The sequence below is a fragment of the Neolamprologus multifasciatus genome, chromosome 13 (genome assembly GCF_963576455.1).
Source record: "Neolamprologus multifasciatus chromosome 13, fNeoMul1.2, whole genome shotgun sequence".
Taxonomy (NCBI): domain Eukaryota; kingdom Metazoa; phylum Chordata; class Actinopteri; order Cichliformes; family Cichlidae; genus Neolamprologus; species Neolamprologus multifasciatus.
The window spans coordinates 8,789,330-8,804,483 of NC_140451.1; the positions used below are offsets into that span (position 1 = coordinate 8,789,330).

The following is a 15,154-nucleotide window of genomic DNA, read 5'->3' on the forward strand; positions in this document are numbered from 1 at the left end:
GGGGGAAAAAATATCTCCGGCATCACCTGTTGAGAGAAAAAGAATAGAAAACAAGCACCATCGCATTAATCTAGCTAAGTGTAAACAGCAGTAAATACTAAATATTGAATGTTGTTGTGCAGCACGCAGGACAGACAGCGCACAATGTGCTTTGAAGTAGCAGCCAAGAAAGGTGTGATTTAAGTCTACGATCAGTGACGATCTCCCTCCGCGCCCTGGAGAGGCCTGACCAAGCAGCAGGCGCCAGGCCCCGCCAAGTAGCCACCGGGAGTGAGCTGGTACATACCTGAGCGCCCAGCCCCGGACACCAAGAACCAACAATGCACCGACCCCTGAGGGCATCAGTCACCGGCAGGGAGTGTGGTGAGGGGAGATAGGCCTCCACACTTTGGAGGGCCTGGGAGTTCCCAGAGAGGTGGAGTCTAAGACCCGACCTGACATATAGACACAGACAACCAGGCACACACAGACACAGACATGCATTCCCACCCTCATGCACACATATACAAACACTCAGCACTCACCCAACGTAGACAGATGTTCTTAGAATTAAAGATGGGCAGAGGTTCACCAGTCTGCAAAAAAACTACATCACAAAAGTGTGGTTCAATGGCATTAATTCAATTTAAGGCAGCACATCATTAAAAAGTGGCATTATTCTATTATGGAAATCACAGCATAGGTTCATAAACAGTTACAGAAATCACAGTTTGCGTGCCATCCACAAATACAGGTTAAAGCTCTGTGATGCAAAGAAAAAGCTATATGGGAACATGATCCAGAAACACTACCGTGTTCTTTGGGCTAAAGTTTGTTTAAAATGGACTGAGACAAAGTAGAAAACTGTTCTGTGGTCAGAAATTGGAATTTTGAAATTGTTTTTGAAGAGCCTGGAGAAGGAGCACCCCTATACCATTCTCTGATGGTATAGGGGTGAATTAGCGGCTATGAAATTGTCGGCTTGCACATCTGGAAAGGCGCCATCAATGCTGAACGGTTCTACAGGTTTAGAGCAGCACATGCGTCCATCCAGATGAGGTTTTTGTTATAAGGGATGCCTTGCATATTTTAGCAAGACCATGCTAAACCTCATACTGAATCTATTAACTCAGTATGGCTTCATAGTAGAAGAGTCCAAATGCTGAACGGGCCTGTCTGCAGTTTTCACCAGCTGAAAACATTTGCTGCGTTATGACATATGATGAAGAAGATCCAGGACTGTTGAGCATATAGAAGTCCAGCAGCTGTTCTCCTCACATCCCAGACATTTATATACTGTTGTTAAAGAAAGAGGGAGTGCTATACACAGTGGTACACATGGCACATGACACAATCTAAATCACAGTTTCTTATATATGTGCAAACAAGCCAGGTGAGTAATGATATTGCAATATTTTTTCAAGCTAAAAATATGTGAATGATTTCTTTACAGCTGATGAATCTGCAGTTAAGTCCAGAAAGAATAATAATGTAGGCTTTTATACTGTTTAATCATTTTTTTTTTTATAATAGTGAAGAGAATGTACTGATTTTTTACAGATTTATCATATTTCAATATCTTATTTTCCACGTCCCCGATATTTTCGTTTTATTTTCAGTTTGATTGAATTTAATCTACAGTTTTGATCTCCAACTTTTGATTTGTGAGCTCAGATTAAGATCAGATCACATTATTCGTATCCCTGTTCCTGCTGTTATACATCATTCTGCCATAATCCAAAACATTCTTTGCAAACAGTAGCTTAAAGTAAAGAGTCTGAGTACAACTTTCACCATTTGATGTCATGAGAAAGAAAACTCACTGGAGACAGTGAGATTTAGGCTCACTCAGCCCTCATTATGCATATTCGGGGGTCCAAACACCTTATGTAACAAACCCTCTATTATGGTTGTGTAGAGACTGGTGACGTCTGTCAGTGTCTCTTCCAGCCTTCTGCTTCATCAGCCATATCACTGTAGACGACACGAACCCATCTCCCTCTCCTCAAAACTTTGTCTTTCTTTTCCAGTGCAGTATCCCGATGAATTTCCCAACACTCCCATTCTGATTAGGGCCCAATTTGCAATTACGCACCACTCTTATCCCAGTATACAAAAGTAATGTAAATTTCTACTCCAAGTGGAACCTATTTAGGTCATGTTTCTCTTGGCACCTGAGAGTGTCTCCCTCATGTAGAAAACCTACAAAAAGCAGACATTAGTTCCATAGCTGATGAGTGAATAACAGAGCTTGGGGCCAACAAAAACAATCTGCTGTGCATGGGCTGAACTTCACCCTTTGCTGTATCTTAAAGTGGAGTGCTGAGAGAACAGTGTGTGGGAGGGGGGGAAATTAGTGCTTTGACTTCATCAGCCCTGCAAAAATTTTGTTAAAAAAAAAGAAAAAGAAAAAACTTAACTGATGTTTTGACCTTTGACATGCCAGATGCAGTCGATGCTTATTTAAGCACAGTGGACAAGATATTAGTCATCGCAGGCCGTGTTGGTGTCGTTCACCTTGGATAAATGTCTTCTGAGTCAGTGAGCTTCGCCCTGCATGCCCCATCAGAGGGGAAAGACTGAATACACAGGATTTAGCGCGTAGCTTAAAGCCCTCATCTGGATTTGTTGCACAGCGTTGCAGCAGTGTGAGCAGAGATGCCAAAGCCTCAGTGAAGTGACCTCTTTGAAGGTGAACCCAAAATGTTTTGCGGCTATTTTCTCATCTAAATTCTGCTTTATCCCGCTTTAGGCAGTATCAGGCAGGCAGCCAGTGTAGACATTCAAAGCCTGACAGGGTGTTTTGCTTATTGAAACGGGCATAACATTATGAAAAGTGTTTGGTTTTTTTGTTTTCTGTTTTTTCTTTTTTTGTATCTATCAGCTCCCTCTCATTTCATGCTGTGCCATGTCATCATGGCCTCTCATTGCTGGAGCAGGTGGGCCAATAAGCGAAGCTATTTACATTGCTCACAGTGAATAGCAGCAAAGAAACGGGCCCCATGAGGCCTGGTGGTTCTGCGATGCGGGTCAAACTCCTGCTGAGTAATGGTGTCGGGCCAAACTCCCAGTGTTAGCTATGCTAGCAGCAGCAGTGGGATCAGCCTGTGATTCATGTTTCATTAATCAAACATTTCAGAGCCCTGTAGCTAGCAACAGCAGACACTTTGGATGTATCTTCCTTAATCCTCTCCATTTTTAATCAGGCTAATCTTACACAAAACCTGATGTGGATGCATTACTGAAGGCAAAGAAGGCAAAGTGTTTCTAATGGTGATCTCTCTAAAAGCTCTTTTTCCATTTTGTTGCGCATAAACTTTAATTTCTTTCTGCTTTTACCAGCATCTCTTCCCTCTCTTTAAAGCATTCTGCAGGGTTTTCCTTAAATTTCTGTCTCTGTTTCTTTTTTGGTAGCTTTTTTTTCTCTCTCCTTTGTTTTCCGCGCTGGATTTCGCCATTTGTTTACGAGCTTTTGTGCAGCGTCAGTTGATAAGGAGACCAAATGTGATTATGTCCACACATACTGTAGGGTTTTACCTCTGGGTTCATCACTTTACTGCTTGCCAGTTTCACTCAATAAAGAAAAATAAAAGCTTTTAGTTACATTGGATGAAGTCAAACAACGATAACACGAGGTGTAAATTATTTATAGTCCACATTATATAGTGTAGCGCATCGAGTGGTTTAAGACATGGAGCTAATTTGATGGAAGCTGCTACAGTGGGAGTAGTATCTGTGAATTATGCCACCGTGTCTGTGTGTGTGTGTGTGTGTGTGTGTGTGCATACCATGGTTGCACACATATACTCGTTTAGGCATTTAAAAATTAACAAAATCAGTTAATGCAGATTCACAAACGATGCTGATTTGGAACATTTGCTACATAGCTGAGTTGAGGTGGGACAGATTGAAACTTTACAGTTTCATAAGCAACATTGTGTAAACAAAGTGTTAAATATCAATGCACAAGCATAAATGTTCTTAATGAGTCCTTTGGGAGCTGCTCTACAATAGTGCAGTATTACTGAGGATGTAGGTCAGTGCTTTCTGCGGCTTGTGTGTGCCTCTGCCCTATTGATTTTCACTAAGTGGTGTGATTTCTTCATATGTTCATTATGTGAAAATGACCTTTTTCCCCCTCCCTGAAAACTAAACAGGCTGCTCCATGGTTTCCCTGCTCTTCTTTCACTCTGTTTTTTTTTTCTGGGTGCAGCAGCTCACCAGGGATGTTAGTGATCATCCCTCAGCAGAATATTTAGCAGCGAAGTTGTCGGGGGGGGAAGAAGGAGAGGAAAAGGAGAGGTGAGGGTGGGAGGTTTTGTGTATGGGGGTGGGGGTATTTCCCTCTGTATTTCCCAGCATTCAGAGATTTGGCATTTGTTCAACAGTGATGTAACTGTCCCCTCTGCGGACTATTCATGTCTAGAGATAGAGATAGAGAGACGCTCTAATTTAGAGGAACTGCTATCACACTGATCTGTTTTGGTTTGTGTGCTGCAGTGACACCTATTGTGTAAACATTCCTGATAGGGTTATTATTGACGCCACACCAGCAGGTGTGGCGTCAATTTTTTTTTTCCTTTTTTTTCTGTAAACACAATAGCTTGAATCTGATAAAACTTTATAGGGGTTTAGAGCAAGGTCATGTTAACAATCTGGTGAAATCTGGATTATATCCACCAAGGCTCCCCGGATCAATTTAAGGATTTACTGGGCAAATTTTAAAAATAAGTCTTATAACTTGCTAACATGTGAAAAGTACTGGACAAAGATTCAAAATATCATGTCACATTTGACCTCTGACCTCTCCTTCAAGGTAAATAGATTGATCTGAATGTCAAAATGACATTAATACTAGAGATGGCACGATACCACTTTTTTATGTCCGATACCGATACCGATATCATAAATTTGGATATCTGCCGATACCGATATGAATCCGATATAGTGTGTTTTTTAATCAATAAAACGTTTTTTTAATATCTTGCTGCATTTTGTATAAGTTTATACTCAAGTTTAAATAAATAACAACACTAAAGCTATTCTGTTATACCTGTATGTAAAAAATACACTGCGCCCAAAATATTTCATAGTTCAGCAACACTGATCAATCTAATAAACTTAAACCTACTCAATCCTTCCTATTCTGGTATTTTAAAGAGTACTTAGCAGAAATATTAAGCAACCTAACTAATAGGGTTGCAAACTCCCAGCAAAAAACAAACAAACCACCCTCCACCTCATGATGCTTAATTGATGTAATCAAATTTAATTTGATGCAGGGGGGAAAATGCACAGAAATAAATTATTTTTCAAGAATAATTAAATAGATTCAACATCTTTCTTCAACAGAATTGCAGACTGCACAGATGGTATCTTCCCAAAGGAAAAAGTACTATAGCTTACTAGGGTATATTAGACTTAACAGTTACTATATACAGTAATGGACTTCTATAGATTTTACATCAGATTAAAACTTTGGGTGTAAGAGTCAGATAATTATTTATTAAAAGCTAGACATTTTAATTGAGAATAAGAAAGAAAAGTATGTCTTTGTGCCCCCTTTTCCCTGTTCATGCCCTATCGGCCCCCCTGGCTAAACTTTGCTAGATCCGCCCCTGCACAGTTACCAGCCGCATAGAAAAGGATCCTGGTGTACAAAGTAATATTAAATAAATTCTAACAACAGCTTATCAAGCTTAATAGTGCTGCTGTTGTTCAGCCGCTGGTTTCCTCTGTCTGGTGAGAAGTGGGCCAAAAACTAAGAAGAGAGACGGACTCGCGACAGAAAAGCCGATCAGCTAAGCATTAGCATTATCATTAAGCAGTTTCACGATTGAAGTAGCAACAGGAGAGAGAGAGAGAGAGAGGCAGTCGCTCCTAATATCTGTTGTTAAGCTTAACAGGGGAATGCTTTACAGACATTCAGAGATGAACTTACACACTTGCTTTACTTCTCTCTGGGATAACTTCCTCGGAGATGAAATGCTGGTTTGCTAGCAAGGCTACAAATACACACAGCCTCTCTATCACGTGATGCATATTGCTGCAACGTGCTACGGTTATGAGCCGAGTTACGCCGTGTAGCAAGTTTTGTGAGGTGCTTTTTTGATATTTAATGGATCGGATTACATTTTTTATTTCTCACCGATATCCGATCCAGTAATTTGGGTCAGTATCGGACCGATACCGATACGTAATATCAGATCGGTCCATCTCTAATTAATACTATTAGAACTTTGTTTTATTTTCTATGTTGACATAATATAGGTATATAGGGAATGATATATTTACATTCTAAATATAATGTTTCATTACAACCTTGCTATGTTCGGCACATTAACAGGTTACAACCATTACAGTACATGTGCAATGTTCCTGAATAAGTGTTACTGTCTATTGGGAAACAAAATGAAGATTTTTCACATGTGTTTATTAGTAAACATGTAAATACATGTTACATGTACATTAAAGTGATGACATAAATAATTTGAAAAAACTAATGGTGGTTAGGACTGTTGTCTCACAGCAAGGTCCTGAGTTCAATTCCGCCATCAGGCCGGGGTCTTTCTGTGTGGAGTTTGCATGTTCTCCCCGTGTTTGTGTGGGTTCTCTGTGGGTTCTCTGACTTCCTCCCACAGTCCAAAGACATGCAGTTCGTGGAGATAGGTTAATTGGAAACTCTAAATTGCCCATAGGTGTGAATGTAAGTGTGAATGGTTGTCTGTGTCTACGTGTTAGCCCTGCGACAGACTGGCGACCAGGGTGCACCCTGACAAGGATAAGCGGAAGAGAAAGGATGGATGGACTTGGTCCATTTTCTCAGAAATGTAACTATACGTTTCAACAGTGTTGGGGAGTAACGGAATACATGTACCGCCGTTACGTATTTAAAATACAAAATATGAGTAACTGTATTCCGTTACAGTTACCGTTTAAAAAGGTGGTATTTAGAATACAGTTACTTTGTTGAAATAAATGGATTACACGGCGGTACTTCCCTGTTTCATATTGTGGCGGGTCAGGACTGTTCGGGTTTTGTTTGACAGCTACGTTCTGTTGTTCCAGGTGGCAGTGTTACGGTTGCCATGGTCACAGGGTGACGCTCTCTTTGCGTGTTTCCTGGGTGAGAGAGGCCTTTTTGTTGTTGTTGTGCTAAGCTAATAGGCAGAATGCTACAAGTATAGCTCTAAAGAATGTAGCATCATGGGCAGTGTAGTCCGTGCTGCAGGGAGAATGGACTGCCATACCCGTTATGTGTCTGTGAGCGAGGGAGGGAGAAAAAGGAAAAGTAGGAGCTGTCATCAAGCAAAAACGGGAGCTGGAAGCATGTAAATATAATAATAACCACTGCAGCCAAGAAGAGAGCCTGACGAGCCCAGTTGTAAGTAAGCTATTAAGACTCGACTGTACACCGTGTTCGTGTTCTCCTCCAAAAACAATAAGTTCCTTTGGAGCAGCCTTTCAACACCTCTCTCTGTCTCTCGCTAGCAAAGTTAACCCAGACAACAAAGTAAAGCTAGTTTTCGGCTGAGCCCGACACAGAACCCACGTATAAGCCAGAGGTCCCTTTACTACGGTTCGGAGCCGCGGACCTTCAGTAACAGTAATAAATTACAGCAATAGTACATTCATGTAGTTGTAAACAGCACGATAATATATTAAGTAATCCAAAGTATTCAGAATACGTTACTCTCATTGAGTAACGTAACGGAATACGTTACAGAATTTTGGGGCATGTATTCTGTAATCTGTAGTGGAATACATTTTAAAAGTAACCTTGCCAACACTGCGTTTCAACTACTGCCACTGTGTGTTTCACTGTGCTCATTGTATTTAAATATATGTATCATTAAGGGACCATGTCAAAGATTGATAAATGTTCCACTAAAATCATCAGCCAGTTTGTCACCATTAAGTGTATAATGTATATTATAGTGCTTGTTCAAATATACATCCATTAAGCAAAAGAGAATTTCATTGCTTAACTTTTTTCACTGTATGTTTGTATGCCACATGATTTATGGTTCATCTATACAAGTCAAAAATATTCACCTAACAAAATTCATGAAATTATGTGCTGGAAAATGTTATAGGATTTGAAATCTCTTTGTCTTAAGTACATTTATACAGTTATTTATCTGACATTAAATTTTTGATATATCCTAAATACAGTAAACTTGACTTCATGAGTTAATATATAAAATGATGTAAAACAATCTTGATATTGTATTAAACATCACAATTTGAAAATATCCAAAAATACTATATTTCATTAAAAGTAAAAAAAAAAAAAGTCAAAGTATAAATGCAAAGAACGACGCCATTTACCAGGGCAGGGATTCTACTCACTACTATAGATTATACATTTGATACACTGTACATTAAATTAAACATTATAAAATTATTATTCATTTGTAATTCACTAATTACTTAATTCATTATAGATCACACTAGCGCTGCCTGGTCCGACTAATTTTTAGACACTATTGACAAAATTGTTTGATGATGAAAGACAGAAAAAAACTGGCATTTGGTCACGAGCACAGCAGCTCCACCTATTCAGACCTTCTGCTTAGGAAGGGTAACCAATCAGAGGAAGGTAAACATAAAGGGAGCACAAGACAACTGCCTTCATATAGTGGATGATGATAGAGCTGCACAGAGGGTCTAAGATAAATAGAAATTGGGTTGAATTGTAAATCAAACAAAGCTACTCCCTTAAAACCCAAAAATGAAAGTGAAGCGTGAAATGAGTACAAAACATCCTCTTTAAGTAAATACAACGGCATGAGCAACAGGAGCAGGTGATCCCAGTCATTAAAAGGTTCCTATGGAAACTGGAGGAGGTATTGGACAGGATGAAGTGGAGGATGGGAGAAGAGAGTTTTGGGTGAAATGAGGACGCTATCCTGTGGAAATTGTATATTATTTTTTTCACTCTAATACGCCACAGAAGAAGGTCTGGAATTCTCGGGTCTCTTCGCATCTCCGTTGCTAAATCAATAAACAATTTACTAAACCTTGGGTTTACAGACAGCAAGAGTTTCCCGTTTCATTTTCCTGTGTAAAAACAAAATGTAACCACCATAGAGTTTGATGAGTAATCTATGAATTACTGCAGACCCGTTTAATACAGGTCCTGTGCAAGTAGCCTGAGAAGCTTGACTTGATCTATGGATTTAGTCTTTCAAAATACCTCCTAATATTTTATCTATATTATCTGTTTGTATTGGGTTTCCAGACACCATGTCCTCATTGTTGTATGCTGTGCAACTGTTGTACTGTGAAGACAGGCTTGACTGTGCCAAGAAGGTTTTAATGGAGAGCCCATCCAAAGTTTAACGCAACATCCTTTCTGTTCCACAGGGCTTCATTTAAGTTTAAGTTGGGCTGGAGAAGAGACATGGGGAGAGAGAGGGTGATTGAAAATGTGAGGTTTTTGTACTGTGTCAGACAGAATAAGCATGTAAAATCATCGCAGTCAAGTTGGAGAGTATGTTATTCCTGGAGTAAGGTTCAGTAAGGCATGCAAACATTCTTACTGTATATGTAAGAAGATCTGTCATAATGACAGTACAAGGCAAAAAAATAGGTCCTTTTTAGACAACTGAAAATGTACTTTTGCTCACAAAATGCCACCACACAAATTTACACTTGCACAAAAACAAAGAGGCAGGCACATGCCTACACATTTGTTTTGTAGCCCTGAATGTCATCATCTCAGTCAAGCGTTCAAATCTGATTTAGGGTGTCTTAGAAAAGCAATCAGAAAGGAGAGCTTCAGTGGAACACAGAAGATGAAATCAGGACTCATTTTATTCATTTCCATATCTTGCTCACAGAAAGCCATTGGAGCAAAGTCATATGTTGGAAATGTTAACAGCATTCACTGAACTCCCTCCTCTTTCTAAACAAGTAGCAGTGGTGATGAGTTCACATGAAAGCACAATGTGTTTTCATTTGGAAACGTCACTGTATGATCGCATCACCTCTGTAGTAGATACAGATCACAAAGTAGAAAGATTTCATTTCAGTAACAGCTCTTTTAACTGATGAACTGATTTTGCATTTTAATGCATGGTCTTCTCATTTCAATTTATTTGCATTAGCAGTTCATATGTTAAACACGAGTCGGACTCTTGCTAGTTTACTATTATTTAAATATGTTTTGTGGTTCATTTACACCTATTTGTTTTTTGTTTCAAACAAAATTCACAGCTCTATGCAAATGTTTGCTTTTAGTGTGAAAATGAAACCCAGTGACAGCTTGTCAGCTGTCAAGTAACCAGTCTAATAAAGGATATATTCAAGCAGCATGTGCCATATGTTTTTGTAAGATTTTTTGAAAACCATGCCAACTGGTACTGTATGTGCACAACTGTGGATTTGTCACTAATCAGGTAAAGTTAAATAAATTTTTAAGTATTCACTTGGCTAAGCTAACTGGAAAAAGAGAGAAATTACTGTACCTGCACTTCTTAATCTTACTGATTACTTAATAAGCTAATTGCTTAATTTATACTTTTGCATTAGTCTATGCAGAGCTGATGACTGTAGCCTACACAAGAGGCAGACTATTGCCAGTGTTTATAATCTGTGTGGGCTGCATCAGTGGGGATGTGTAGTTATATTTCTAGGAAGGTACACCTCAGGTTACGGCACAGGGTTTCCAAAGGGTTTATGACACGGGGCCTTCATACCTGTGGTACAGATTTAACGCAGAAGGATACATACACATGCTTTAAGTTGTGGGATTTTATTGATGTGGACAGTAACTTCTTAAACTTTTTACTGCTTATGTCTGTGAAGCTTCTCAGTCATCCAGGTCATCATATTCAAAGGAGCTTGCAAAGAAAAGCGTCTGGACTTCTTTAAGTTACTTGAAGACGTTTCACCTCTCATCCGAGAAGCTTCTTCAGTTCTAAGGTCAAATGGTGGAGAGTCCCAGATATAAACCTAGTGGGAGTTAGCCACTTCACAAGCGCATGGCACAACATAGAAGAGCCACCTCCACAGGACAAGACTCAGCTGTCCATCTGCATCTTAAGGATAAAGGACACTCTTTCGAGGATGCCAATGTTCACATTTTGGACAGAGAGGACAGATGGTTTGAAAGAGGAGTGAAAGAAGCCATCTATGTCCACTGTGAGCGACCATCTTTGAACAGAGGCGGTGGTTTACGACATCAACTGTCTGCCATCTATAATCCAGTTTTGAGATCCCTTCCCAGACGCCTTAACGCCCACTCACATCCTGGGCCATCTGACCTCAGGAATTCGCATGATAAGGTGGGGCCAGGTTTCACAATGAACTCACCCGAAACTCTGGCTGATTGGTACCCACACCCAGTTTCACACCTTGACTCAGGCGATTACAGGATCATCAGGGGGTCCTTTTGTCCCTCTGTGGGGGGATACTCCCACTAGGTTTATATCTGGGACTCTCCACCATTTGACCTTAGAACTGAAGAAGCTTCTCGGATGAGAGGTGAAACGTCTTCAAGTAACTTAAAGAAGTCCAGATGCTTTTCTTTGCAAGCTCCTTTTTACTGCTTACTTTTCCAGCACATTTTTGGTCTTAGCTAATCTAAAATATAAGATGGCTTGTTTTTCAACCTTAAGTTTACTCTAAAAGCATGTGGGTTGTGTAAAACCCTCCATCACAAAGCTGCTAAGAACATTTTCAAAGTCTCTTCAATGCCTTAACAATTTGTGATAATCCTTTTATCGGATATTCAAGCTATCTTTTATTTGGCTTAGCTTAGCACAAATACTAAAAGCTAGTATGCATTGATTCCTAGTTATTTCTGTAGATAACCAATTAAAATCGTACCTCTTTTATTTCATGTGTGGGAAATTTCAAAACTAATTCTACAGTTTGATGCGGTAATGAGTGGGCTTCTGAAGAGTAAAACTAACTTTATGAGCTATTCTGAGATTTACTTATATGTCCACATCAATGCCAGTCTTTCTATTTGTTCTAGTAAATTGAAAAAAAAAAAACTAACCAGGGTTATATACATAAACTATATTGGTATTTTAACTAGTTATTTCACGTACATACTGTACTACGAATATCTGGTTCTAAGATAATATTTCTTTCTTGTTGGTTTGTTGGGAAAGCAGATAAGTTGTAGGTTTTTCATACTGTGTAGAAGATATTGTCCTGTTTTTGTTTTGCAGTATTAGGCTGGGATGTGTGAATATGTTTACATCTGTTGGTTGTTGGGATGGTTGTTTTGACTTTCTTGAAGTACATGCATGGAAGCCCGAATTGATTTTGCTAATAAGCATATTGAGACAAAAAGGATGACAGGGAGAAGGAGTGAGAGAAGCAGAAAAAAATGAAGGCATTTCATTTTTCGAAATAAATGCCTTCCTCACACCGTCTGATAAATGTTTTCTGGGATTACAGCTTTCGCACATCGGCGCCACTCAGCCACTAATCATCTTTACTCTGAAAGATTTTCGTTTCTTGTCCAGTCTGTCACTTCAGATTTTCCATGTCAGCTGTAATACTTTCCCATTTGTGCAGCATTGTTCCTAAAGTCGCATTTAAAAACTTTATGCAGCCGAGTGGGTGTATACAGTGGCATACTGTGTATTACCAACACATGCAGCTTAATTAACACACAAAAAAGGCATTAGGTTTTTACACAGACACAAAGCAAAGTGTATATTTGACTACAACTGGATTGTATTTGAAAATAAAACAGTTGGCATTTCTTAAGGAGGTAGAATTTCCATGGTGATTATTCCCGTTGCTTAGCCATCTCCAGCGGCTTTTCTGTTTTTTTTTATAACGAGTAAAATCCTCAAGATTAGTCGCGTTGGCAAATGGCCCTGCATTGGCTCTTTGTCACCGTTTCACCATTCTTTGTTTAATCAGGCATTTTCCATTGAGATAGGAATCGCTGTGACAAAGTAGGAAAGATAAGCATGAGTAATGATCATCTTAAGTCGCAGCCAACGTTTTAAGCTACCACATACTTGTATATGGACAAAGGTCCCTTGAATGAATTAGATTGGGTGAACCACGCAAGTGCACACACATCTTTGCACTCTACAGACTACAGACGTCTTAAGATAACCTTAACTCTTTATGCCTTTTGACTGACTTTAATCCTTAGTCTAATCCAAAAATAATTCAGAGCACCCTAAAATCAAGCCGCGAGAGAAAACGAATCCTAAAACTACATTTAACCCCAAATGTACGACTAGGCTCTAATTCGGTACTTCGAACTTCTCCCAAATCTCATAGGAAGAGGTTCACTGACACAACCCCCTCATGGATATGTCATTTTAAAAACACATTTTCATAGTTTTACGTGTCTTCTCTCTTCCTCCAGCGAGGTTATTCTCTCCAGCATCGATGTGCCCATTGCTGGAATCTGGGAGTGCCTGGTGACCAGTTCCCGTGGCAACACTTCTCAGCAAATGGAAATCGTGGTTCTGGAAACGTCAGCATCATACTGCCCTGCTGACAGAGTCACCAACAACAAGGGGGACTTCAGGTGAGTGACCTTGCAGCCACAGACAATGGCAGATTAGTTTTTCAGTTTTATTATACAGGCTGATTTGGAAAAAAAAAGGTCTTAAAATAATAGTAAATCTATTTTTGAGAGTTGGATAAGAAACCTGGTACATTTCATGTGTTTGTGCAGTTGTGGCTTGGCCAGGAACCACTTCTTCTCATAACCCATCACCAACATATTCTGACACATGCAGATACCCCTTCGATGTATGTTTCTCATGTGAGGAGGAAAAATAAACCCTAGCAATATCTGTATCTGGAGGCACTTACCTGCAACCAGAAGATTGCTGTCCAGAACATCTGCTTTTCCCACATTAATGTTTACTTGCATCACTTGCTTTTGCCTATATCTAGGGACAAAACTGGTTAGGTAAAGAATTGTGTTTTGTGTTAAAATACACCCTTCATAACCCACTAGCTGAATTTTGTTATCATTGGTATGAGCAAGAGTTCCCACCAATCATCACATACTCATTCTACAGAATTAGTACATGGGATTTACATTGGGATTTAGAATGACATGGTTGGAAACAATCAGTCTTTCTCTTTTCAGAGATAATAAAATCCGTCTTAACTGACACACTGATTACTGTAATAACCTATAATCTATAGCTTAACCAGCTTTTGCAGTTCTATTAACTGTTAACCTAGCTAGGTTAGACCCAAAGGTTGATTCTGTTCATCTGGACGTAGCGTTTTTAGTGGGAGAAACGTTTCGTCACTCACCCAAGTGACTTCTGGAGTCTCAGCTGACTGCAGGTTTCCCCAGCCTTATAAACAGTACATTGCACAATAACTGAAACCAGTACACTGAATGAACAATGGGCTGTGAGGTCAGTTTCTTGATCAGTAATATGAAAATTGTCATGACCATTGATCAACAACCACTGATCAAAGCCCACTGATCATTGATCAAAGACCATTGATCAATAAATAAATAATAAAAGTTGTAGTAAATATTATGTAAATAAACAATTTCCTTCAATCTGCCTGTACAATGTACTTTGGTCTTGTGCTTGGCACCAATGGACTGGTTTTCAAAGCTGAAACCAGGAAGTCTCCTGATATATAAAGCAGTAGTTTAACCCCACTATTATTTATTTCACAAGAAATATTTCCAATTATAAAGTAGCATGTTATAAAAATTAATACTCTAATCAAAGAACTAACTCACTCTGTTGCTATCCCTCTATAGCATAGGTGTCAAACTCTGGCCCTAATTACATTTGGCCCGCAAAGCCATACCAAATTATTATTAGAGCTGGCCTACTGGTATTATACAGCTAATATATATATATATTGTTTAGTATTAAGCTTTGCTTGTTCCATATTCAGTTTTTCAGCAAAACTTGTCTGAGTCCATAAGAAGAGATTCATTCTTAAATCTGGAGGAAGATTTTTTTTTTAATAAATATTAATGTTAGCCCACGATCTTGTTCCAGTTTTGAATTTTGGCCCACTGTGTATTTGAGTTTGACACCCTGCTCTATAGAGTGCCCAGTCAAGGTACTTAAGTCTGGTTTTAGGTAGTTTCGTGCTGCTTTTCGTTTCATCTTACAACTGGTGTGCCTTCCTCCTCTTCCTCCTAAGTTTGGCTCACTAGTACAGCAGAGTCTGGACAGTTCATATTATTTAATAA

General features: G+C 39.3%; 1 protein-coding gene across 1 annotated transcript in view; it reads left to right on the forward strand.

The window, feature by feature from the left end:
• Window positions 1–15,154, forward strand: part of adgra1b (adhesion G protein-coupled receptor A1b) — a 190,786-nt gene that overhangs the window by 56,106 nt on the left and 119,526 nt on the right. Inside the window, exon 8 of the mRNA XM_085183349.1 lies at window positions 13,331–13,495. Coding sequence (XP_085039475.1) covers window positions 13,331–13,495 — 165 coding nt within the window. The remainder of the gene's footprint in view (window positions 1–13,330; window positions 13,496–15,154) is intronic.